At 40.7% G+C, this 23,970-nt stretch overlaps 3 protein-coding genes and 1 non-coding gene across 7 annotated transcripts in view; 3 read left to right on the top strand and 1 right to left on the bottom strand.

Moving 5' to 3' along the window:
• LOC135350455 (centrosomal protein of 162 kDa-like) overlaps positions 1 to 20,825 on the bottom strand; it is a 39,261-nt gene extending 18,436 nt beyond the window's left edge. For both annotated transcript variants that reach the window (XM_064549250.1, XM_064549251.1), the window contains exons 1-9: positions 20,689 to 20,825; positions 20,521 to 20,584; positions 20,337 to 20,450; positions 20,114 to 20,228; positions 19,991 to 20,037; positions 19,603 to 19,783; positions 17,456 to 19,535; positions 16,445 to 16,579; positions 15,953 to 16,099 (exon numbers count right to left, since the gene is read on the bottom strand). In XM_064549250.1, the coding sequence (XP_064405320.1) occupies positions 15,953 to 16,099; positions 16,445 to 16,579; positions 17,456 to 19,535; positions 19,603 to 19,783; positions 19,991 to 20,037; positions 20,114 to 20,228; positions 20,337 to 20,450; positions 20,521 to 20,584; positions 20,689 to 20,730 (2,925 nt within the window). In that variant the 5' untranslated portion in view covers positions 20,731 to 20,825. The remainder of the gene's footprint in view (positions 1 to 15,952; positions 16,100 to 16,444; positions 16,580 to 17,455; positions 19,536 to 19,602; positions 19,784 to 19,990; positions 20,038 to 20,113; positions 20,229 to 20,336; positions 20,451 to 20,520; positions 20,585 to 20,688) is intronic.
• On the top strand, positions 496 to 15,891 carry LOC135350459 (TNF receptor-associated factor 5-like). Of its 3 annotated transcripts, XM_064549255.1 has the most exons (13): positions 5,445 to 5,674; positions 6,061 to 6,158; positions 6,396 to 6,540; positions 6,725 to 6,889; positions 6,944 to 7,438; positions 7,648 to 7,745; positions 7,983 to 8,127; positions 8,312 to 8,476; positions 8,531 to 9,025; positions 9,235 to 9,332; positions 9,551 to 9,695; positions 10,983 to 11,147; positions 11,979 to 15,891. In XM_064549255.1, exon 13 carries the CDS (start codon positions 12,742 to 12,744, stop codon positions 14,176 to 14,178), a length of 1,437 nt encoding a protein of 478 aa, XP_064405325.1. In that variant the 5' UTR covers positions 5,445 to 5,674; positions 6,061 to 6,158; positions 6,396 to 6,540; positions 6,725 to 6,889; positions 6,944 to 7,438; positions 7,648 to 7,745; positions 7,983 to 8,127; positions 8,312 to 8,476; positions 8,531 to 9,025; positions 9,235 to 9,332; positions 9,551 to 9,695; positions 10,983 to 11,147; positions 11,979 to 12,741; the 3' UTR covers positions 14,179 to 15,891. The 3 variants fall into 3 exon arrangements, with proteins under 3 accessions (XP_064405326.1, XP_064405324.1, XP_064405325.1); XM_064549256.1 differs by lacking the exons at positions 9,235 to 9,332; positions 9,551 to 9,695; positions 10,983 to 11,147; positions 11,979 to 15,891 and adding exons at positions 496 to 695; positions 879 to 976; positions 1,323 to 1,470; positions 1,866 to 2,027 and having other exon boundaries at positions 3,945 to 5,674; positions 6,396 to 6,889; positions 8,531 to 8,844; XM_064549254.1 differs by having other exon boundaries at positions 5,444 to 5,674; positions 6,396 to 6,889.
• Trnay-gua (transfer RNA tyrosine (anticodon GUA)) lies at positions 19,843 to 19,925 on the top strand. The gene is given in 2 exon segments: positions 19,843 to 19,879; positions 19,890 to 19,925. It is a non-coding gene; the product is annotated as a tRNA-Tyr (tRNA).
• Positions 20,826 to 20,871: 46 nt separating the features above from the next.
• On the top strand, positions 20,872 to 23,779 carry LOC135350461 (pre-mRNA-splicing factor SYF2-like). The gene is made up of 5 exons (XM_064549258.1): positions 20,872 to 21,197; positions 21,489 to 21,614; positions 21,968 to 22,088; positions 22,476 to 22,668; positions 23,335 to 23,779. Exons 1-5 carry the CDS (start codon positions 20,964 to 20,966, stop codon positions 23,498 to 23,500), a joined length of 840 nt encoding a protein of 279 aa, XP_064405328.1. The 5' UTR covers positions 20,872 to 20,963; the 3' UTR covers positions 23,501 to 23,779.
• The last annotated feature ends 191 nt before the right edge of the window (positions 23,780 to 23,970 follow it).

The following is a 23,970-nucleotide window of genomic DNA, read 5'->3' as shown; positions in this document are numbered from 1 at the left end:
ACAGTAAGTTACAATGTACATGTAGATGCATGACAATACCACACAATTGTACATGCGTACATACAAACCGTACACTTTTCAAAAAGAAAATTTTGAATTTGATCCTATGTACCGGGTAAATTAGGCGATTTGGCAAATCAAGGTGATGGTCACCAAATTTAATGATATAGCTTACCAGTACATTGCAGGAGTCAATAATGCCATGCAGCGTGATCGTTAAATTAAAATTTGCCATTAATAGTCATTCGTCAAATTTATACGCTATGATAATACGATTATAAAAGGCAGAAATCATAACTTTCTCACATATCATTCAGGAAATGTTAGCTATTTTTACACATGTCATATAAACAAGCATTTCAATGATGTAATGGGAGATCAGCTGACAATTCAAGGGAAAGCACATGTTTACTGTGCTGTAGGTACATACCTACATGTAATTTGACACTAATCTCTGCATATAATGGCACTCATAACTTTCCCCTGCAAACTGCAATACCAAATATGATGGCTATGTTGTCAAGTCAAGACAAAAGCATCCTGCACATATAAAGCATCCTGCACATAGTATAAAAGCAGCATCTGCATGGTTACAGCTAGTTACAATGCAGCTAGGATAAAATTTTGAGCCAAGACTTTCAAAGCATATAATTATTATGGACAACTCAAGGAGAAAAGATGTTGCTTCTGTTATAGTAAGCTATAATTATATATACATGAATGTAGCTAGTTCCACAGTGTGTCTGCCACAGTGTGTCTGTGCATATCATAGGCCGTCGTGTATTGCACACTTTTTAGTGTTTTAGTGTACTCAGCATGCTATAGTTTTTACAGTGTGCAGAGCAAGTCAATGAGATCACTCTATACTACCCACACAGGTTCGACTGGTGATGCTAGGTCTCTCAGTGGTCAGCTGGGTCGTTACATTAGTGGGAGTGGTCAGGATCTATCAGAACATAGAGAAGAATGCTGATGAGTAAGTTACATAGCTAGCTAGCAGTGGAACCTCTGGTAAAGGACACTCCCAATAAGGACAATGCATTAAGTTTCTCCCCATAAAGGACATGCAGTGCATTAACAATAGTGTACGGAAACTATGAAAGACAATACTCTACAGTGGAATAAGAGGATTCACTATACATATGTAGCTGTACTTGTGATAACATTGAAGCCACATGTATACAGGTGCACATCCTTACTGATAGACAATTACTGCAGTTACTAAACGGCTAATTTTGACGCCTTTGTACAAGCAAGCACACGTATGCATGCACGTATATAAACACACTCATACCCACTCATGCACCCACACACACTTACAGCAATGGGAAACTAGTGGTTATTCAGAGCGCCTTCACTCTCCCCTATGTACTGCTACTGGTTGGAGCAGTCCCCTACGGTCTACTGACTCTAACACACATCATCTATCAGTACAGGAGCAAGAACAGAGCTCACATCATACACAGCATTGTATCCTATTATACAGTTGAAACAAAAGGTTTCACTGTTGTTGCATGGTTACTGCACATGATAAACTGATCGAGTCTCATTATACAGTGAAATTAGCCTGTGTATATAACCTATATGTAGCTGGTCCCTATAAGCTGGATACCCCTTTGTAATAATTATAACCAGGCACACATACCCAAATCTGCACCACAATATTACTAGCTGCCTAGCTCTGATCTCAACGGTGACAATTATTTTTATAAAGCAGGTTTTCACAGTATATATATATAATTATACATGTATATACAGTAAGTGTGCTTTCAGCAACAATAAAAGACAACTTTCAGTGCCACCATGTATAGCTGTTTTGACACAACTATAACTATCAATATAAACTTCCCTAACAACGGATATAGATGATGGCCTACTACATACTGTTCATAGCTGCCGGAGGGGCTGGTATATTCGTGGGTGTGGCGTACATTTTAGGGGGAGACATCAGTCAGAATATTCTCAGGATGGATCTGGAGTCCATGAAGTTGGCGCTGGGGGGAACTGTGTTCACACTAATATTTCAGGTACAGCCAAGTCAAGGCTCGATATGCGTCGTATTTTATTTTTTGAAAGCCCAAGCATTTAAACTAAATTTGCTGTCACACGGCACACATACATGTACTGTTACAGTTAAACCTCTAATATAAATGTATCACGTTGTGCAGATAACATGCACAGACAACAATGCACAGAATAAATAAAGTACATGTAACACATACTAAATCCTCAAAACAATCAATAGTTTTGTAGCTGAATATTTGAAAAAAGTGTTTGGAATAAAACACACACACGCACGCACGCACGCACGCACGCACGCACGCACGCACGCACGCACGCACGCACGCACGCACGCACGCACGCACGCACGCACGCACGCACGCACGCACGCACGCACGCACGCACGCACGCACGCACGCACGCACGCACGCACGCACGCACGCACGCACGCACGCACGCACGCACGCACGCACGCACACACACACACACACACACACACACACACACACACACACACACACACACACACACACACACACACACACACACACACACACACACACACACACACACACACACACACACACACACACACACACACACACACACACACACACACACACACACACACACACACACACACACACACACACACACACACACACACACACACACACACACACACACACACACACACACACACACACACACACACACACACACACACACACACACACACACACACACACACACACACACACACACACACACACACACACACACTACTATCTTGACTAATGCCTGTTGCTAATTCTGAGAACCAAGATTTGAGGTTAATGTTTGTTGTATGCTTGCTTCAGTTTAACCACATAGAAGAACCCACATTCCCCAACCCCACTATCAACTACATGTACCACAAAACCTGACCCAGACAATACAGGGTTGTACTTTATACCTAAGCCCCCCTCAGAAGTTTTCTTTTAAAAGCCAACTTGAAGTATCACAGCAACCATGCAATATCAAGTCCAAGTTAGAAGATAAGAAGATAAGTCTTATAATTCATGTCAGCTTGACCTCAACGTTTTACAGCTTTACAATAATTATTCAGCATGGCCCCAATGTGAATAGATGTACAATAACTATATATAGCACTGTAGTTGCATGTGTATGTGACTGAATGCAACAGATGAATGGGGAGAGTTGGTGCACCATTAAAAGACTCTTTAACCCATCATTCTCGGCTCTCCAGGCCGAACATCTGTTTGCTTTTTGTTTCTATCTGCATGTTCTCTGTTTTGTGTTGTCTGCTATCAATATCTACCTTAATTGTTGGCATATACCACCTTAAAATTAGATCAGGATGGTCATCCCCAGTAATATACATGTGGAATAGCTAGTTATGAGCATACTTTACACCACTTCTAACCATTGTTATAATTATGTGAAAAGGCGAAGCCGCAGACAGCATTTTTCTAATTTAAAAATAATAAAAAAAAAAAAAAAAAGAAGCACACCCTCCAAAGAAAGACACAGCAGGTCAAATCCTATCAATTACTACATCTACATAATTACCCAAACCCCCCTCCCTCCCCTGAGAGTATTAAAAACCAACAGATTAGACTCAAAAAACACAATTCAAGTAAAGACTAGACCACAAGAACTGAAGGTAAAGCACACAGTAGACAAACATTACTGTATCAATTATAATAATATAGTTAGAAGCATGAATATAAATAATAGCTAGCTAGCTTACCAACTTAAAAATTAACTATAGTGGGTATTCCTGTAGCTATTCATGTCTCATAAGCAGTTTAATTTGTAAGTGCATTTATAGAAATAGGAGAGGTGGTTACCCAATTCTACGGTCGGATAAGGCAGTTCCTCACAATTTATTCTTTTTTTGTTTCAACCCCTCCAACACACACACACACACACACACACAGTGGATAAGCAGCTTCATTTGGCCACTGTTCAACTATGAGAGACACCCTCACAGAATAGACTACCAAGAACTGGAAGAGAGCACTAACTTCAGATAACTATGCACTCATATCACAGACATTATATGCATGTACACCATATTCTTTTATCTCATTACCCCATTCCATGATGTCATTTCCATTGCAATTTATAAAAGCAACTAGAGCACTAAAGTGAAAACCCTCGGCTAATGACATGAAACCCCAGAAGAGTGATATAATGCAGTGCATGCAGTTACGTATTCATGACTGAGCTGTCTAGCACAGCAACTCAAGAGCAACCAGACTGAAGGCATGCTGAAACATTCGAGAACAAAGTTTTAGTGGTACATATAGTCATAATATAATTATGCACTGTGGACCAGGATCAAAGCAAAGAAGCCTGGAGTCTCAGAGAAGTATGGCTCCTGGAGGATCCTAGAGTCAGCTAACAGAGACAACAAACCAGTCACAATTCTAGCTTTCTATTGTAGTGACCCTTTTCCATTGTTCCTGGTATGGATCACTTCAGCTGTAAATACGTAGGGTACCTCGAATAAAGGCCGCGTGTAGTTAGTAGCTTCGTGCAAGTTCAAGCTTCTTAGCTTTTGCTCGCTTTTATACGACAACGAAGCTTTAACATCGAAATCTGCCACGTTTAAAACTAACAACTTGTTGTGAGGAGGCTATCCATACTGTAAACGCAATGCTATGGCATCCAGGTGAGTAGACTCACATCACAAACAAACCAAAGTACTATACCTGTGGCCGCCCACGCACGCCTCGGGTAATGATGTATAATGTCAACCAGTAGGGATTATAATTATCATGTGTTGATTGTTTTGTTTGAGTATTCTCTATAGTTTCAATATGACTATATAACCAAACTACGTACATGCACATGTACGCGTTCTGGTATGGGGTGCCGTTTGTGTCAAAATGCTAATTTTATCCACTTATGCAGAAGTACACTGACTTATACACAAGTGCACCGACTTATACCACAAGTGCACTGACTTATACACAAGTACACTGACTTATACACAAGTACACTGACTTATACACAAGTACACTGACTTATACCACAAGTACACTGACTTATGCAGAAGTGCACCGACTTATACACAAGTGCACTGACTTATGCAGAAGTGCACTGATTTATACCACAAGTACACTGACTTATACACAAGTACACTGACTTATGCAGAAGTGCACTGACTTATACACAAGTGCACAGACTTATACACAAGTACACTGACTTATACACAAGTACACCGACTTATACCACAAGTACACTGACTTATGCAGAAGTACACTGACTTATACACAAGTATGCTGACTTATACACAAGTACACTGACTTATACACAAGTGCACGTGCTGAATTAATTTAACCTTTAACCTTTAACCCTTTGCACATGGTTGTTCTATAGACACTTGTGTATAAGTCTGTGCACTTGTGTATAAGTCAGTGTACTTCTGCATAAGTCAGTGTACTTGTGTATAAGTCAGTGTACTTCTGCATAAGTTGATAAAATTAGCATTTTGACACAAACGGCACCCCATATTCTGTGCACTGCCTATTTATCATAACGATATATAAAGAAACAGGCTGAAAAATTAATAGCTTAACTAATGTATTGTACAATAGCTACATGTACTAGTCAGTGAGAGATTTCAGTCAAGATGAGGGGAAGAGATATCTGTTCTGCAATAGTATGTTACATGAAATACATGAAATAAGCTGCATGGTGTTGTACAGCACGCATTATTAAGACTACAGTGGAACCCCTCTATAACAGACACCATTGGGGAACAATGTTTTGGCCTTTATACAGAGGTGGCCTTTGTTGAAGGGTTGTTTTGTACACAAACTGTTCATTTGGGACCTGGGTGCCTGGCTTTTGTGGTTGTTAACAGAGGTTCCACTGTACATCGATCCGTACTAAAGTAAAAGCAGTGCTAATGAACATTTGATGTAAGTGTGTGTGCTAAAACAGTGGAAGTTTCCGACTACGCACATCAGTGTTACGTACTACATAAATATATATATACGTTAACTAGTAGGTCGGATTGCATAAACTGTGTTAAAATGCATGTAGATACGGTTCAGCCTCCTTGTCGCTTCTTCTATTGGTTGGATCACTCTGACAGTAGGAGGGTGGTTACAGTACAGACAAGTACAAGCAGCTACATGCAAGTAAGCTAAACTAATACACAATGTCGTTGCTCATAATACTATAATGGAGTAACCTGCATGTCCCCTATACAATGTCACCCTCTGTATATATAACTGGTTAAATACATGGCTGCTATACATGCATGTAAGTACTAATGTGTTAGCAGGCCACCTCTGTTGGTATAATTATATGCCTGACATTCTATTAGGACTTTTACTGTAACACAGTCACTTTTATATGTTTCTATACCTTTGCAGCGATTATTTTAAACCGTTTCACAATTGGTTTCTCGCACCGTTTGCGATACTATGGATAGGAGCAGTTCTATCGTACATACTGACACTACTGCACTTGATAGCCAACCTCAAGTACAAGAATGCAGTGCACATAATGCACTGTGTGGTATCCTACTTGTCAGAGGGTGGTATACGTACAGTACTTTAAGTGTTTACTAAGTACACATGTTGAAACTTGGGACACTAACAAAAACAAAACAGTTTCAGTGTTTGCTAAGCATAATTATACAAGCATGTAGATAGTTTATTCAGTGAGTATCAGATGACGCTCCTAAGCTAGAAAATTCCAGCTGATTGGTTACAGTATACTGTTCACACTGTTTGGTGGATTGAGTGTGGTGGCTGCTCTGCTCTACTTTATAGTACCACCACCGATTATAAATTTCCTGCATTGTTTTGACGACACATACATGAGGGTTATGCTGAGTGGGACCATAATGATTACACTCTTCCAGGTAAGCCATACATGCAGTGTACATATAGATACGCACACACGCACGCACATACAGTGGATAAGCAGCTGCATTTGGCCACTGTTCAACTATGAGATACACCCACACAGACAAGACTATCAAGTACTGGAGGAGAGTGTTAACTTCAGATAGTCACCAATTTTTGTCACAGAGATTATATCACTTTTTATATTCCAAGAGAGCCAAAATTGATACTCTGATGCAGCAATCATCTCCATTATGTATATCACATCAGTTTTTATGAATTTCAAAACAATGACGTAATGTCAACTAGGAATCTACACGTACATGTAGTTAATTCAGTTGCAGTGTTGATTGTTTTGTTAGCATTATTCTACAGTTTCAACATGTACGTACTTTGCATCTAAACGTACGCACGGTACATGCACAATGTATACATACATTGCCTACAAAGTTATTAGAGACAGAAAAAAGTTGAAATTAATAGCTTAACTTGTGTAATGTACAATTGTACTTCTAGACAGTGAGAGATTTTCAATCAAGATGGAAAAAGATATCTGTTCTGCAATAGTACGTTATATGTAAATGAAATAAGCTGGTGCTGTGTATAATCTATAGAGGAGCATGCACAACCAACCTACTGAGACGTAAAATCCATTCAGATAAGTTGCACGCTTAATTTCCTATAGAACTGCTACAATAACGTGTAAGTTTTGTGCTATACAGTATCAGATTTATATATTTGACAATAGTGTCACTGTGAGCTTAAATGTCTGCAGATACGGTTTTGCCTCCTTGCTGCTTCTTCTATTGGTTGGATCACTCTGACAGTAGGAGGGTGGTTACAGTACAGACAAGTACAAGCAGCTACATGCGAGTAAGCTAAACTAATACACAATGTCGTTGCTCATAATACTATAATGGAGTAACCTGCATGTCCCCTATACAATGTCACCCTCTGTATATATAACTGGTTAAATACATGGCTGCTATACATGCATGTAAGTACTAATGTGTTAGCAGGCCACCTCTGTTGGTATAATTATATGCCTGACATTCTATTAGGACTTTTACTGCAACACAGTCACTTTCATATGTTTCTATACCTTTGCAGCGATGATTTAAAACCGTTTCACAATTGGTTTCTCGCACCGTTTGCGATACTATGGATAGGAGCAGTTCTATCGTACATACTGACACTACTGCACTTGATAGCCAACCTCAAGTACAAGAATGCAGTGCACATAATGCACTGTGTGGTATCCTACTTGTCAGAGGGTGGTATACGTACAGTACTTTAAGTGTTTACTAAGTACACATGTTGAAACTTGGGACACTAACAAAAACAAAACAGTTTCAGTGTTTGCTAAGCATAATTATACAAGCATGTAGATAGTTTATTCAGTGAGTATCAGATGACGCTCCTAAGCTAGAAAATTCCAGCTGATTGGTTACAGTATACTGTTCACACTGTTTGGTGGATTGAGTGTGGTGGCTGCTCTACTCTACTTTATAGTACCACCACCGATTATAAATTTCCTGCATTGTTTTGACGACACATACATGAGGGTTATGCTGAGTGGGACCATAATGATTACACTCTTCCAGGTAAGCCATACATGCAGTGTACATATAGACACGCACACACGCACGCACATACAGTGGATAAGCAGCTGCATTTGGCCACTGTTCAACTATGAGATACACCCACACAGACAAGACTATCAAGTACTGGAGGAGAGTGTTAACTTCAGATAGTCACCAATTTTTGTCACAGAGATTATATCACTTTTTATATTCCAAGAGAGCCAAAATTGATACTCTGATGCAGCAATCATCTCCATTATGTATATCACATCAGTTTTTATGAATTTCAAAACAATGACGTAATGTCAACTAGGAATCTACACGTACATGTAGTTAATTCAGTTGCAGTGTTGATTGTTTTGTTAGCATTATTCTACAGTTTCAACATGTACGTACTTTGCATCTAAACGTACGCACGGTACATGCACAATGTATACATACATTGCCTACAAAGTTATTAGAGACAGAAAAAAGTTGAAATTAATAGCTTAACTTGTGTAATGTACAATTGTACTTCTAGACAGTGAGAGATTTTCAATCAAGATGGAAAAAGATATCTGTTCTGCAATAGTACGTTATATGTAAATGAAATAAGCTGGTGCTGTGTATAATCTATAGAGGAGCATGCACAACCAACCTACTGAGACGTAAAATCCATTCAGATAAGTTGCACGCTTAATTTCCTATAGAACTGCTACAATAACGTGTAAGTTTTGTGCTATACAGTATCAGATTTATATATTTGACAATAGTGTCACTGTGAGCTTAAATGTCTGCAGATACGGTTTTGCCTCCTTGCTGCTTCTTCTATTGGTTGGATCACTCTGACAGTAGGAGGGTGGTTACAGTACAGACAAGTACAAGCAGCTACATGCGAGTAAGCTAAACTAATATACAATGTTGTTGCTCATAATACTATAATGGAGTAACCTGCATGTCCCCTATATATAACTGGTTAAATACATGGCTGCTATACATGCATGTAAGTACTAATGTGTTAGCAGGCCACCTCTGTTGGTATAATTATATGCCTGACATTCTATTAGGACTTTTACTGCAACACAGTCACTTTCATATGTTTCTATACCTTTGCAGCGATGATTTAAAACCGTTTCACAATGCGTTTCTTGCACTATTTGCGACACTATGGATAGGAGCAGTTCCATCGTACATACTGACACTACTGCACTTGATAGCCAACCTCAAGTACAAGAATGCAGTGCACATAATGCACTGTGTGGTATCCTATTTGTCAGAGGGTGGTATACATAAAAGCTTAGCATATGAAAGCACCGTGGGTGCTGATGCCTCAGTGGATGTCATTGTGTCAAAGCTACATAACAGGATAATTATCATAATGAACATTTCTGTATGCAAGGAAACTCAAAGAGTGGGAAACGGTTGTCCATGATTGCTAAAAATGATGCCACAGTCGAAATGTAATGGCTGCTTCATCAGTAGAGCCTTGCAGCTCTCTTCTCACTCTTGCAGCTAATAGCTGGCGTTCTAGTGCAGAGCAAACTACTAAGTAGAGTAGAAAATACTCCATGCATGGGAAAGTTTCGCTATGCACTCTTCTGAAAAGGCTGCAATGGCATTCCAAGAAAGCAAAACTAGAAAACAAAGCATTATTTTCATGAAGAAAACGTTACTAGAAACCTATATAGAAAATTTTACTTGCATTTCGTTGATCCTTGAGCAGCTGTAGCAGTCTACACACACACACATGCACAAACACACTACCGTATACCTTGCTTGCGCATGCGCACACTGAGGCATAATAATGATATACACGTACATAGAAACAGTTTCAGTGTTTACCTAGTCTCGAATACCCGCCTCAACCTAAAAGCTTGAGTCTGGTCAAACTCACATATGAACTTTGTTCTGCCCAGTCAGCAAAGTCAAGTGGGCTACACGCCCACAAGCATAGTGATAAAGCCACAAGCCACCGCATGTTAGGGACTATATCAGACAGTGTATCAATTAAGGCTAGGAGTTGAAAGCCTACGAGAAAAACACTGAGCTTGAAGCCATCATTGCACAGAGCTAGAGGGCCATGAAACCATGGTCGACGGTCACATTCACATAAATGAGCATTTAGGCTGTTAATTTCGACAAGGTGTTCCAAAAGTCCTGTTGCTAGTCTGGAGAGTTCTAGTATCACATCCTTACAACTCTCTCCATAAATTTTCCTACGTCGCCTTCTGTCAGGGGCTAATTCTTTCTACTAGTAACAATCCATGCTGCCGTGGCGGTTAGCTATAATGATATTCATGTAGACTATAATTTTGTTCATGTTTCACACCCACTTGTGGTCAATTAAATGTCCAAGAAATTCCTGGACACACTTGAACCAAACCTCAATGTGAGTTTGAAGCTTTTAGGTTGAGGCAGGTATTCGAGACTAGTGTTTACCAAAAAAGACATGCACTGTAAGTAGGAACATGTATACATCATAGCCACAGTAACCACACACAAACATTTCACTAAGTTGCAACGATTATCCTAAGCTAGCAATTTCCAGCTGATTGGTTACAGTATACTGTTCACACTGTTTGGTGGATTGAGTGTGGTGGCTGCTCTACTCTACTTTATAGTACCACTGATTAATAAGAATGTGCTGCATTGTTTTGACGACACATACATGAGGGTTATGCTGAGTGGGACTATAATGATTACACTCTTCCAGGTAAGCCATACAGTACATGCATATTGTACAGTACATGCATATTGTACAGTACATGCATATTGTACATATTGTCCATTTTCTGAACAAAATCATGGACCGTTTATTAAATTAGGCCTCTCCTTTTTTGCTCACTCTGATTGTCCATGACTTATGTTACAAACGTCAAAACATCGCAATTATTAGTCATTTGCTACGACAATATAATTATTATTATGGTGTGCTTAGATCTGAGTGATTTATTTTGGGCATAAATTGTTTATTTTCTAAAAAAGTATTGGCTATTTGGTGTTTGTGCTTGTGTAGGTGTTGTTTCTAAATCGGAGCTAAAAAGAAGAAGTAAGAACAAGAACTAGTCTATAGATTTAGACCAGAATAGCTCACAGTTTAAGGACTAAATCGTTTTACTTGCCTATACTAGCTAGCTAACTGCAGTAAGATTCGGAGGAAAAGGGGGTGCTCAGCAAGATAATCAGATACACTAACCTGAGCTAAGTAGTATAGAGATCCAAAAAAGGGCCCCCTTTCCACCCCCTGGCCACGCCACTGTGTATATACGTACTGTATAGCACTGCAGCAAGCTAAAGTCTTACAACTGCTTACTCGCTATAAAACCAGCCTCCAATAATAAAAGGTGCACAATTAGCAGCTATTTGCATGGGCTTGCCTATTTAGGCAGTACTTGCCGGAATAATTTAACAGTTTGGCGCGGTTACTTATACACGCACACACACACGCACGCACTCACACACGCACTCACGCACTCACTCACGCACGCACGCACACACGCACGCACGCACGCACTCACACACGCACGCACGCACTCACGCACAGTGGATAAGCAGCTGCATTTGGCCGCTGTTCAATTATGAGAGATACCCTCACAGACAAGACTATCAAGAACTGGAGGCGAGTGTTAACTTCAGGCAAACACAATCACAAGTTAACTAATAATAACACAATGCAATGTTGTGTGTTTTAATTGTCTCAATACATGTAACTTGATCACCGCAATTTTGTCCGGTCAGTATATAAGTACATCAGTACATAAATATAATATTTTTCTATTTTGGGGCAAGCAGAGGAATAAAATTAATTGTGTCTTTGATGGAGAATCCAATAATGTACATGACTTTTAGGAGAATATACATGTACAATGGCGGTTATTTGTCGTTTGCCCTAATATGCTGTTACCGTGCCTGGCATGGCAATACCCTAAACCAAATATACACAGCACCCACACAACCCACTAGCTACTAAAGGAGCTAGGACTCCAAACAAAATGAATATTCCCACAAGTATATGCATCAATGACCAACTATATAGAGGATGCTGCCTCATGAGCATGAGCATGCATGCATCATAGCTACACTGCATGGTTTCTAGCAATTGCAATATTTGCATGGCTATAGGAAAATATCCCTAGCTGCTATATATATATAAGGAAAAAATAAACAATTAACAATACTGTATATATTTGGTGAAAATTGGAAGCAGATCATGTACTTACTTCCCTGAACCAAAACATATTATAACCAGCTCCTATACTGTAAGAGTACACAACTAGCAAGTGCTATACTGTAAGCAAACCAAGGCAATGACTGAAACAGCACGTAATGGCTACCAGTGCGATTTTGTGGAGAAGATCTCAAGCTTCTATATCTGCAAACAATGTAAGCTGGTAGCTAAAGAAGCAAGCATTACAGTGTGCTGTGGGGAGACATTTTGTTCTAAGTGTCAAGAAGCTATAACTCGCAGCAAGCAACTTTGCCCAAGCTGTGGAGCTGTCGGGGGGAGCTCAGTGCAACAAGCCAAGTACCAGAAAGCTATTTCATCACTCAAAGTTCGATGCATTAAGAAACAAAACGGCTGCAATTGGACGGGGAAATTAGACAACATAAAGGAACACTTGCTTGAGTGTGAATACGCAGAGATCCAGTGCTCAAAGGGGTGCGAAATCAAAGTTCAGAGACGGATGCTAATTAACCATTTGAGAGAGGAATGCCCCGAACGTGATTTCACGTGCACCCATTGTAACCACAAGTCCACGTATCGAGCAGTGACTGAGGATCACTGGCCCGTGTGCAAGTATTACCCCCTGGAGTGCCCTAATCTCTGTGGGGTGCATTGCGATCGAGAGATGCTGGATGACCACATGAAAATGTGCACTATGGAGAAACTGAAGTGCGAGTTTTCCAATGTAGGCTGCAAGGCAAGCTATCTGAGACAAGACTATGATCGTCACATGAGAGAGAATATACATAAACATTTAGCACTGACAGCGGCTACTGCAGTAAACAGGCACAAGTATCAGAATGGAATGACTTTAGACAGAGTAATAAAAAATTTGAGAGAAGAGATGGAGAGACAATCTGCAGAGATAACGGCTAAGATAAGGACGGAGCTTGAGGGGAGAGTCGAGGAACAAAAGATGTGGTTTGAACAGAAAATCGAAGAGCAAAAATTCGTCTTTACGCAACACTGCCAAGAAAAAGACATTCAGATAAAAATGTTAAAACAGCAGATGCTCCAAAAGGATGAAGACCTGCGACAGCTCTTCAAAAGAAACACTGAACAAATACAGCAGCTTCATTTCAATGGTGGCATTCTCCCATTCAACATGACACTAGTTGATTACCACAAAACACAGCGTACTAATAACAGCTACGACAGCAAACCAATGTACACGCACCCTGAGGGGTACAGATTCATATTGCGATTCTACCCGTGTGGTCTCCATGGCAATAGGGGCACACATCTCTCAATGGAAGTGTTTTCCACAAAGGGTGATTTTGATAATAATCTAATGTTTCCGGCAAAATTCACTCTGACAGTACAAATCTGTAATCAGTACCAAGATCAGGGCCACTATGTGGGTGACGTGGGTTGCCATGGCCGAGAGAACACAAGGCTAGCAACCATGACACAGTTTATACCCAATGCTGAGTTAGAGTGGAATCCTAGAAAGAAAACTCAGTACCTGAAGGACGATCAGATTGTTTTCAAGATAACAAAGATTGTTGTACATCGCTAGTTTACATTACATACAGTGTACATGTAGGTCGTTTAATTTACATTTACAATACATATTATTTTGTAGCTCACTTCTAATTAATAGTATGGCTAAGAGTGCAATATGGGATTAATAGCACGAGTAACAAGCAATGGCAAGGCTACTTGTGATACAGGATTAATTGCTGTACACTCTCCAGTCACTAATAGCACATCATACGATTATAGGGCTAACTATGTATAAACAGTTGAATCTCTATTGTAAAAGTACATCTCAATAAGCTGCATAGATACGTATATACATGTACAGTGTATGCTATACTCTACTAAAATCGGACAAAATTCTATGACTCGCAAATACAGATTGCCAACTAAATAAAGGATTGTTATTAGAGAATAATTATCAATCATGTAATTATGATATTGTCACCTGCAACTAATAATCGTCAAACATAACATTTTTGGCTTGTATGCAATAATTGCCAACTGTATGTACACTTTGTCAACTGAAACTGAAAATACTAATTGTAGAGCACAAACATTTAACTCACTGTCGTCCAAAAAAAAATTGTCATGTAATCATAATTTTTAACGATGTACAATAATTATTATCTTAATGCACTCATGAGGAGTCTCAACAACCCTTACAACTGTGTAACAAGTGCTATAAGCTGCGCTGTGCTAATGCCTCTCGCCATGTTTTACTTTCGCTGAAAAACTATTAGAGTGTTATAGAAGAGGTAATTATAGTTTGCTTTGTATATAATGTTACGTTATTACTATTGATTGCAATTGTTGACAATGAATTCCACACAGGAGAAGAGCTCAGAAGTCAATCTGACGGCTTGATGAATAATCTTCAAGAATAGAAGCAACTGCATGATATACAATGTAGAAGAATTTTGCATTTCCTGTCAATGAATCTACATGGTAGCATTGTAGTGTTCCGTGGCTTACCAGGATCTCATGAAAAGCAGAAGAAATTATATTCTGTTAAGGATCTCTGCATACATGTGGGATTGAATGCGCATGCGCAGAAAAAGGGGTGTATTCGCAATAGCCAATAGGTTCAAGTTCGGCAATGGCTGCTGCACTCTGGCAGTACAGCTTTGCAGCTCTTTTAAGAGACTGAAACAGCCTTCACTGTAAGTAAAATTTCATAACTGGAAAATAAAGCTTTAGTTTGCTACAAATCCACGAATCAAAATCCAAGAGAACGTGGCTAGAAGCCTATAGAAGCTGTTAGTTTTCATTGCATTGCAACCGTTGAGCAGTTACGGCTGGAATACACACGCGCGTGCGCACACACACACACACACACACACACACACACACACAGTAGAGCTTTACTGCATCCCTTGTGCGGCTACGCCTCGAGGCATAATAATGCTTGCACATTATATTGTAGATGCTATGGAGACTTTGGGCCACATTAACCAGACTGCATTACAGAGGGTGACCACAATGGACAGGTTTCACTGTCATCGTCAATGTAAGCAATGAGGGTACTGTAATATTCCTAAGAGTTCAAAGGTATACTTTTGAAGCTATATTACAATATAGTTACATGTATATCGAAAAGACAGGAATTAAAAACACAAACCCAATCAATGGATTTCATACCGAAAGATAAAGCTACACATCAAAGAGCTACAATTAAAGACTTAAACACTCTAGATTCCAGATACGGGCGATGAAAAGTAAAAACAACACTGCACGACCACAAACACCAATACGTACTGTACATACACAAAACTGGCCACACACTGGTGTACATTGTATTCTGCTGTACTCACCTTCTGATATCCTTGCATTAGGACCTCTTGCTCCTGAATATCACACCTCAGAGCTTGCTTCTCTTCTAGGCTGATAGCCCTACCCTCCATGTCTCTGTCACTGGCCAGCAGCTTACGAGGGTCATGGTTCGTCTCCAGCTCTTGTAGCTATGGAGGGAGAGATTATTGAACAATCACACAGCCACCGCAACCAAGGACTAATTTCAAACCACCAAACGCTAAATTTGGACTAAAAAGACAACATTCTAACGTACATAGCATACAAGTTATACATTGTATTCTCCTATACTTTCGATTTTGACATGACTGAAAAAACTTCCTCTAGATAGGTGGTTAGTACCGTGGTACCCACTGTTTCAATACTCTCACAATGATCATACAAGTGCTGTGAAAACTAAGCGTTTTGCTGGCCACACAGTACATGTACATGTACATGTAAGCACAGTTCAGCCCTCAGGTTGTACCCTACAATGCTGCTATAGCTAAACACGCCTTGATGGAGAGTGTGTACAACTCCTGCTTGAGTGTGGACTGCTCCTCCTGGTGTCCTGAGGTGAGCTGTCTTTCTCTCTGCTCCGCTTCAGTCCTTATCTCTTGCACCAACTCGTTTAGCCTCTCTCTCTGGTTCTGGAGGAGATATGAACAATTATTACATGGTGTAAAAGTGGTTTCTGACAGGTTGAAAAATCAGGACTGTCAAAACTAGAGTACTGAAGTGCTAAAACTAACCCTCGGCTGTTGACACGATAATAAAGATCTATAGAAATCAAAGAGTGTTATACAGTAGTGATGAACATGGAAGCTGGCTAAGCGATATGTAGACTAGAGGCATGCTGAAACTTTTGAGAACATAGTTACCCGAGGCGCGCATGGGCGGCTATAGGTATGTACATGTAGTAGTCGTTTAGTTAGTTTGTTTGTTTGCCTGTTTGTAATTTCTGAGTCTGCTTACCTGGATGCCATAGCGGTGCGTTTACAGCATGGATAGCCTTTACACAGCAAGTTATTAGTTTTAACAGTGGCAGATTTCGATGTTAAAGCTTCGTTGTCGTACAAAAGCGAGTAAAACTAACTTGCATGTTGACCAGCTCTACACGCGACCTTTATTCGATAGATCTACATAATTATTTGCAGCTAAAGTGATCCCATACCAGGAACAATGGAAAGGGTCACTAGAGTAGTAAGCTAGAATTGTGACTGGTTTGTAGGCTTCTTTGCCTGGACAGACCGGACCAGGAGCCATACTTCTCTAAGACTCCAGACTTCTTTGCTGGTGATCCTGGTCTCATGTATCACTTCTGTTCTTAAATGTTTCAGCATACCTCCAGTCTGGTTTAGTTTTATTGCTCCTGAGTTGCTGTGCTTAGACAGCTAAGTCATACATACTCACTGCATTATATCACTCCTCTGGTTTCTTTATAATCATGTCACCAGCTGAGGGTTTGAACTTTAGTGCTCTAGTTTAGTAGTGCATGATTAACGTACACGTACACTTGAACTTACCTTCTCCTCTTGCCATGCTTTCTTCCAACGCTCAGTCTCTTCATTCTCTACAGCACACCGACTGCACACACCATCCCGTCTGTTAGCAATAATCTCCACAGGGGGGCTCTGTGTAGTAACCACATCTCCAGGGGGGCTTCGATTAGCAACAATCTTCACAGGGGGGCTTTTTTGTCTAGAAACACGCTTGAACTTCCTCGGTGGTGGGATACCCGGAGAAGATTTTTGAGTTCTAGCACCTCCTTGCTTAGTTGTGAGTGTTTTAGGTGGAGCTTTGGGACCAGGATAGAGTCTTGAACTGACTTGGAATGGCCGTTTGTTTGGGCCTCTGTTATTATCTGGTAACTTTTTAGAAGGATGATTGTGTTCTGGTGGTTTCTGAGACTGTCTAGATCTGAGTTCATGAGTGTGGCTAGTTGGTTCACTTGATGACGGTTGGTAGTCATCTGTTGAGTTTAAGATATCCGCAAGCTCGTCCATAAGTTTTGAGCTGCTCTCAAGGGACCCAGTTGGCACATGGATAGTTTGTTTAGGAGCTTTTTCAGACAATGGGCTCGTTTCAAGCTTTTTATGATCAGAAATCGGGGAAACTTTCGAAGGGATTAATTTATTGTCTGTTCTTTGACTAACGGAAACTTCTACGGTATGTGTTCCACCATGTACAGTTCGATTTGGCCGATCAAATTCACCATTTTTCTCATGAGCACCAGACCTAGTTCTGCTGTGTTCATACATGATGCCTCTGGAGACACTAGTCAATTCTTCGCTGGCTATTGCTCGGAGTGCTTCTCTTAGCATGCTCTTCTTGCTAGCACCTGTGTCAGTGGCTTGTTCAGGATGTGGCTCTATAAATGGCTGATGAATGGGCCTTGATAGAATACTAGGCACTGGAGAACATCCTTTTGCAGCGTTCTCTCGTAATTGTGTTTCCAATGGCATGGAGGTATGTTCAGTCCGTGTGGCCGATGGCTCTTTTGCCTTTTCCAATGTATTGTTTTCTGTACGCAACGTTTGGACAGTTTCTAGATCTTGATCTACTGTTGCAAGTTTTTGAACAGCCGTAATGACAGAATCGGGAGTACTTTCTCGGTCTTGTAAGGTCAGCGACATCTTCCCTCCAGCAATAGCAGTGGGGCTAGTGACGTTTAGTTGGCTTTCTTCATTTTCAGGAGGGAGTGGTTTCTCTGCAATTTGTGGCAGTCCTGCAGCTTTCAGTGCATCTTGAAGTTCGTTGAATTCAGTGAGCATGCTGTCATTGAGTAACACACTCTGGTCTCTAGGTTGGGCATCAATACAAGCGTTAGAGTCGAGTAGTTTGTCTTCATTTTGCTCGTATGATTCGGAGCTTGACAAGGTATCACGGTTCTCTTGTTGTAGAGAAGGGACCAGTACGTGTTGTGGGGAGTTAGCTACAAATTGTTTGGTAGAAGATAAATGCAATTGTGTATTGAGAAGTGATTCCCTAACAGGGGAAAACGATGATGATGATGAAGGTTGTTTTCTCAGCTGTGAAGTTGAAATGTCAACTTCAGGTTTCTCAGTTTTATGCAGAGGAGACAAAGATACATTGTTTACTAAAGTTCGTTTTACTGGTACGGTGTGCATTTTTTCTCGCCCTGAGGCAAGGCCTTTGGGGTGAATCGGAGTGAGCGACAGTCTACGATCGTAATCGTCTAGACAGCTGTGTGCAGATCCACTCAGGTTTTCTTTGTCGCTATTGATACGCCCACTGATGTCTGGGGTGTGGTGCAACGGAATAGGAGAGGGATTAAAGCCACTTTCTTCTGTGAGGTGGTCGGAGAAAGACCGGTGAGTATTGGAGCGATCGAGCAGGCGTTTCTGAGAGTGAGAGGAACTGCTGGAAGATCCAGACTCATTCAATAGTGTAGGATTTGCAGTCGACTGAGTCAACTCGGACTTGTTAATGATGTGGTCTTTGTTAGTCTGTCGGGTTGTATCGTTGGTTAGGGTGAGGCTGGAGCTACTGTCAGACGTGAGGTGTGTCTTCGAGTGTGAGGTAACTGTCGTGTCAAAGTCTTCATCATACTGCTCAGAATAATCGTCTTCTTTGGGGGGAGCTCTGTAAGAAGAATTGATAGGGAATAAACACAGCAAATCTATTATAACTCATGCAAGTAATGGCTCACCTGGACTTGTCTGGTAAAGAGGATCTAGCAGTGTTTTCAAGCTGCCTATTGAGCTCTGAGTAGTCAATTCGTGAGGTTCGATTCTGCTCAAGCTCAGCAAAGAATAACTCTTTGTCCGCATTTTCCTCCAACGTGTCCAGTCCAGGAATCGTAGAGGAAAACTTACTCAGACTGCTACTACCTGAAACACAGCAAAGAAAAAATGTTAAATTGGGCTAACGCAACACTACGTGTTAGGATCCTTCGATAGCTCAGTTGGTAGAGCGGTGGACTGTAGCGGTATAGATATCCATAGGTCACTGGTTCAAATCCGGTTCGAAGGATTTACTTTTATTTTTTCAACACAACCAATATAATTTTGTATCGTACAGACATTTTCTTTGCTTACCTGTTTCACTAAAAGTGTCTCGAAGGTCACTTCTTCTTCTTGAAGACCTAAAACAAAATACTCCAATCAAACACACGGATGTAAGCATAAATCACAATGCCAGCTGTACAAATTAACAATTACATTGAGCTACGAGAAGGGCTTGCATGGCTGTCTTCTTGAGAGACCTCCAGACTGTCTTTGGAGAAGTCTCTACCAGTGGGTAGAGTGATGTTGACAGAGGTAGCCTGACTTTTTCCTAAGGAAAAATGAAGCCACTTAGATATTGTATTGCGCTTGCTTTGTGAACACATACAAATGTAGTAGGTAGTAAGGCTCTATAATATAAGCATACAACACGGCTAACCCAGTGGTCCAGTGGTCTTGAGCCAGCTCTGAGCTGCCTCCTCTAGCTCTTTGTCACTGGCTGATTCATCAATGGATTCCCCTCTATCACCCCACCTACTGCCTCCCGTAAAACCTGCAGGATAAATTTCACCAACTGCTTGGTAACAGAGGTATAATTATCCAAGATATATAAGGTACTGTACCTGCACTTGATTTTCTTGATCGTGACAGCTCAGAAATGTATGACCCGGCAGAAGAGGAAAGACTCTAAAAAATAGTAAAACAATCGTTAAGACCCCTCAACCTCATCTCTGTAAAAAAAGCCCAACCCTCACCCACCACCCTCCTGAAAACGAGCCACGCCCCCTTACCTCCTGTAGGAATTTCTGGAACTCTTCATCAGAATCACTCATCTTATCTTGCAAGGCACAAGTGTCCCGTCGTCCAGATATGATTAAACATCTGCTGATGGAGCTGTATTCAGCGAGCAGAGAGGTTGTTAGCACTTCATTGCAGCCTCCATTTTGTTAGCAACAGAACTTCCTTCCACACGACCCGTACCCACTGCACTGCACATGACCTTTGTAGCTTTATACAGTCCAGTAACCACTCATCTGGACCGTGTGTGTGTATTTTCTCTCCTACAATGTCTTCAGAGGAGCAACAGTCTACATCTGTTGAGTCTGAAGCGGTCCCAGAGAAAGATGAGTCACCAGAAACCTCTAGTGACGAGTCTGATTCCCCTGAATCTCACCCCAAGTCCTCACCTCCCGGTCCCAGCTCTGTCACCGATCCTACCCCAGGCCCAAGCTCACAGTCTGGTCTGAAAGCAAAGAAAGAAGAAAGGATGAAGAGACTGAGAGAACTCCATTTAAGAAGGGTAAGGTGTCTATGCCTACCTTACGTTGTACATTTGCCGTGTGTACGTACATACATGTGTTATGTGCGAAGCATATTTTGGCCTGCCATGTGCTATGTACGGTGGGTATGCCTAGGGCATGTACTAGTTGAAAATAACGATTAGAATGTAGTATAGCCATAGATTACATGTACATGTACCTAAGGAGTTTATGTACTCCTGAGTTATAGCTGTACATTGTATCAATTTTTAATTCCTTGCAATTAAACTATTCTTTCATTGTTACAAAATCCTCGCAATTTGTATCTTCAGAATGAGGCTCGTAAGTTGAACCATGTGGAGGTAGTAGAAGAGGACAAGAGAAACAAGTTGCCGGCCAACTGGGAGACTCGCAAGAAAAAAGTGGAGTGGGAGCTCGCAGAGGAGGAAGCAAAGAAGGTGAGAATGCACTCATGAGCTTTTGTGTATAGGTAACACTGACTAATCTGTTGCTTGACTGTATTTAATAACATTCTGAATTTCCAACTATCGATTTGTGTGCCTGATATACAAAGCGGTTTACAATGTGTATTACCGTCTTTTTTCTAATTACAGCGCCACAGAAACAGCTACCAGTACTCTACGTTCTATTGCTCAACGCTACTCTAGTATAAGTGCCTAACTATTATTGTTGTTTTTTTGCACCACTGGGTGGTGCTGTAATTTAATAGAAAAAAGACGGTAGCTCTATTCTTAAGGATACTTAACTAAAGCATGAATACATTGCTCTACTGTGCCCCCCTCCCTTCCAGGAAGCTGAGTTGGCTGGTGAGGACTATGACAGGGTCAAGTTGTTGGATGTGTCCGCTGCTGACCTTGAGAGAAAAGAGAAGAAATTGAGACGAAAGAAAAACCCTGATCCTGGATTTTCAGGTGGGAATAAATTTATTAAGCGTACTATTATATAATCCTAGTGTCCAATGATGTGCTTAGATCGTTTTGTTCTTAATCCAAATTCCCAAAAAGTAATAGCTATGACGTGTTAAAATGAGGACTTATTTTGAAGGCCAATAGCTTGAGCGCAGGAAATGTTCAATTTCATGACCTAAAATACTCGATAAAACAATAATTATTGTGTATATGTGGAACAAAAAGATTAACTCCTGCAGTTGTAAATACCGCTGGCTTGTAATTGTATTGTAGGGGTAATTAAAATTAGTACACATTCAGAATTTGCTACTATTTAGTGTTAAATAATACATGCTTCCCCCCCCCCCTCTCTCTCTCTCTCTACACACACACACGCACACAAACACCCAGACTTTGCACAGCTGCAACATCGTCAGTACGAGAGAGTAGTGAAGGAGATAGAGCCAAACATGTCCGACTATGAGAAACAGAAAGCCAAGATGGGGGCCGACTTCTACCCCACAGTGAACACACTGCTGCATGGTGGGGACGGGGGTGCATCAGAGGCTGGCATGGACAGGATGGTCGCTGATCTGGATAAGCAGTGAGTGTTAATTATTGTAAGAAGTTCGAAAGTGTGCAAGCAGTTGTTGTCATAACACTGAACGTATTTGTTACGATATTTAACTTTTAACAAGAGTGTATGATAAAAGAGAGAGAGTATCTAACGAAGCATTACCTGCATCAGATGTATTCGGAAAGTAACGTTACTTCCTGTTCGGTAACTGACCAATCCGACCTAGAGCTGCCACTTGCCTCGAGGCAGCAGTGATTTTATTGCCAAATTTTGATTAATTGATCACGCGTTTCACGCAGGAAGTCATTCGAACAAGGCAAGGCTTCGTTCAATACTCTCTCTCTCTTTTATTATGGACTCTTGCTTTTAATAATAGCCCCTTTGGCTTATCACTAGCACTTGTAATAATAGCTCCCTAGGCTCATCCCAGTGTAAAGTTGCTTAGTGATAGCCATGGCTTACAGTTACAGTGGAATCCCCCAGGGCTCTAAATGTGAGCTCCCTGAAATAAGGACACAATTAATTTTAATATCAGGACACTCAACCAAGTCCTAAAAGTGCATAGAAATTAACACCCCTTGACAACATAAGTTCCATCAATTAGAGGTTTTGCTATTAGCCTCTAGTTTATGACATGTAATTGTGCGCTCACGTATGTGTTTTATGCCTACAACTATAGTAATGATTCTGCAGGATTGATAAGAGGGGAAAGTACAGGAGAAAGAGAGCCAACGCTGCGGATGCGGATGTGGACTACATTAACGACAAGAACATGAGGTTCAACAAGAAAGTGTCCCGGTTCTATGACAAGTACACTACTGAGATAAAGCAGAACTTGGAACGAGGAACTGCAATTTAAATACCGTTGGCTATTGTACACAAAGCTTTCATTCAGCACAATCTCTTTGTTGACAAACATCATTATGTTGTATGGTATCCGTATGTTACATGGAATTGCAATGGTAAAAACAGACGCACTGTATTATACTGTATAGTTATGATTCTGATTGTCTTAAGCATTTTTTCTTTCTATTTGGTCCATCAGAATGTTCCTCGTCTATACAAACCATCGCATTTTTTGAATGTTCCCCGACTGCAGTGCTTTGAATACAAACACCGTTGTTTACATTGATATCACTACTGGAAGTACTGCATCTCGATTGATTTTGCTGCACTTGTGCTTGTGAATAAGATATTGTAGTGTCTATCTCCATGTCATCATTACCACACATGATTGGGGCTTCAGAGGTGTTAGGTTTGGGTAGTGCATACCTTGTTGACACTTCGGATATATCGGGGTAGTCATAGAAATCCTGATCCTCCACTTTC

This window comes from Halichondria panicea, chromosome 16, assembly GCF_963675165.1.
Source record: "Halichondria panicea chromosome 16, odHalPani1.1, whole genome shotgun sequence".
NCBI lineage: Eukaryota > Metazoa > Porifera > Demospongiae > Suberitida > Halichondriidae > Halichondria > Halichondria panicea.
This window is presented reverse-complemented; position numbering and strand designations above follow the sequence as displayed.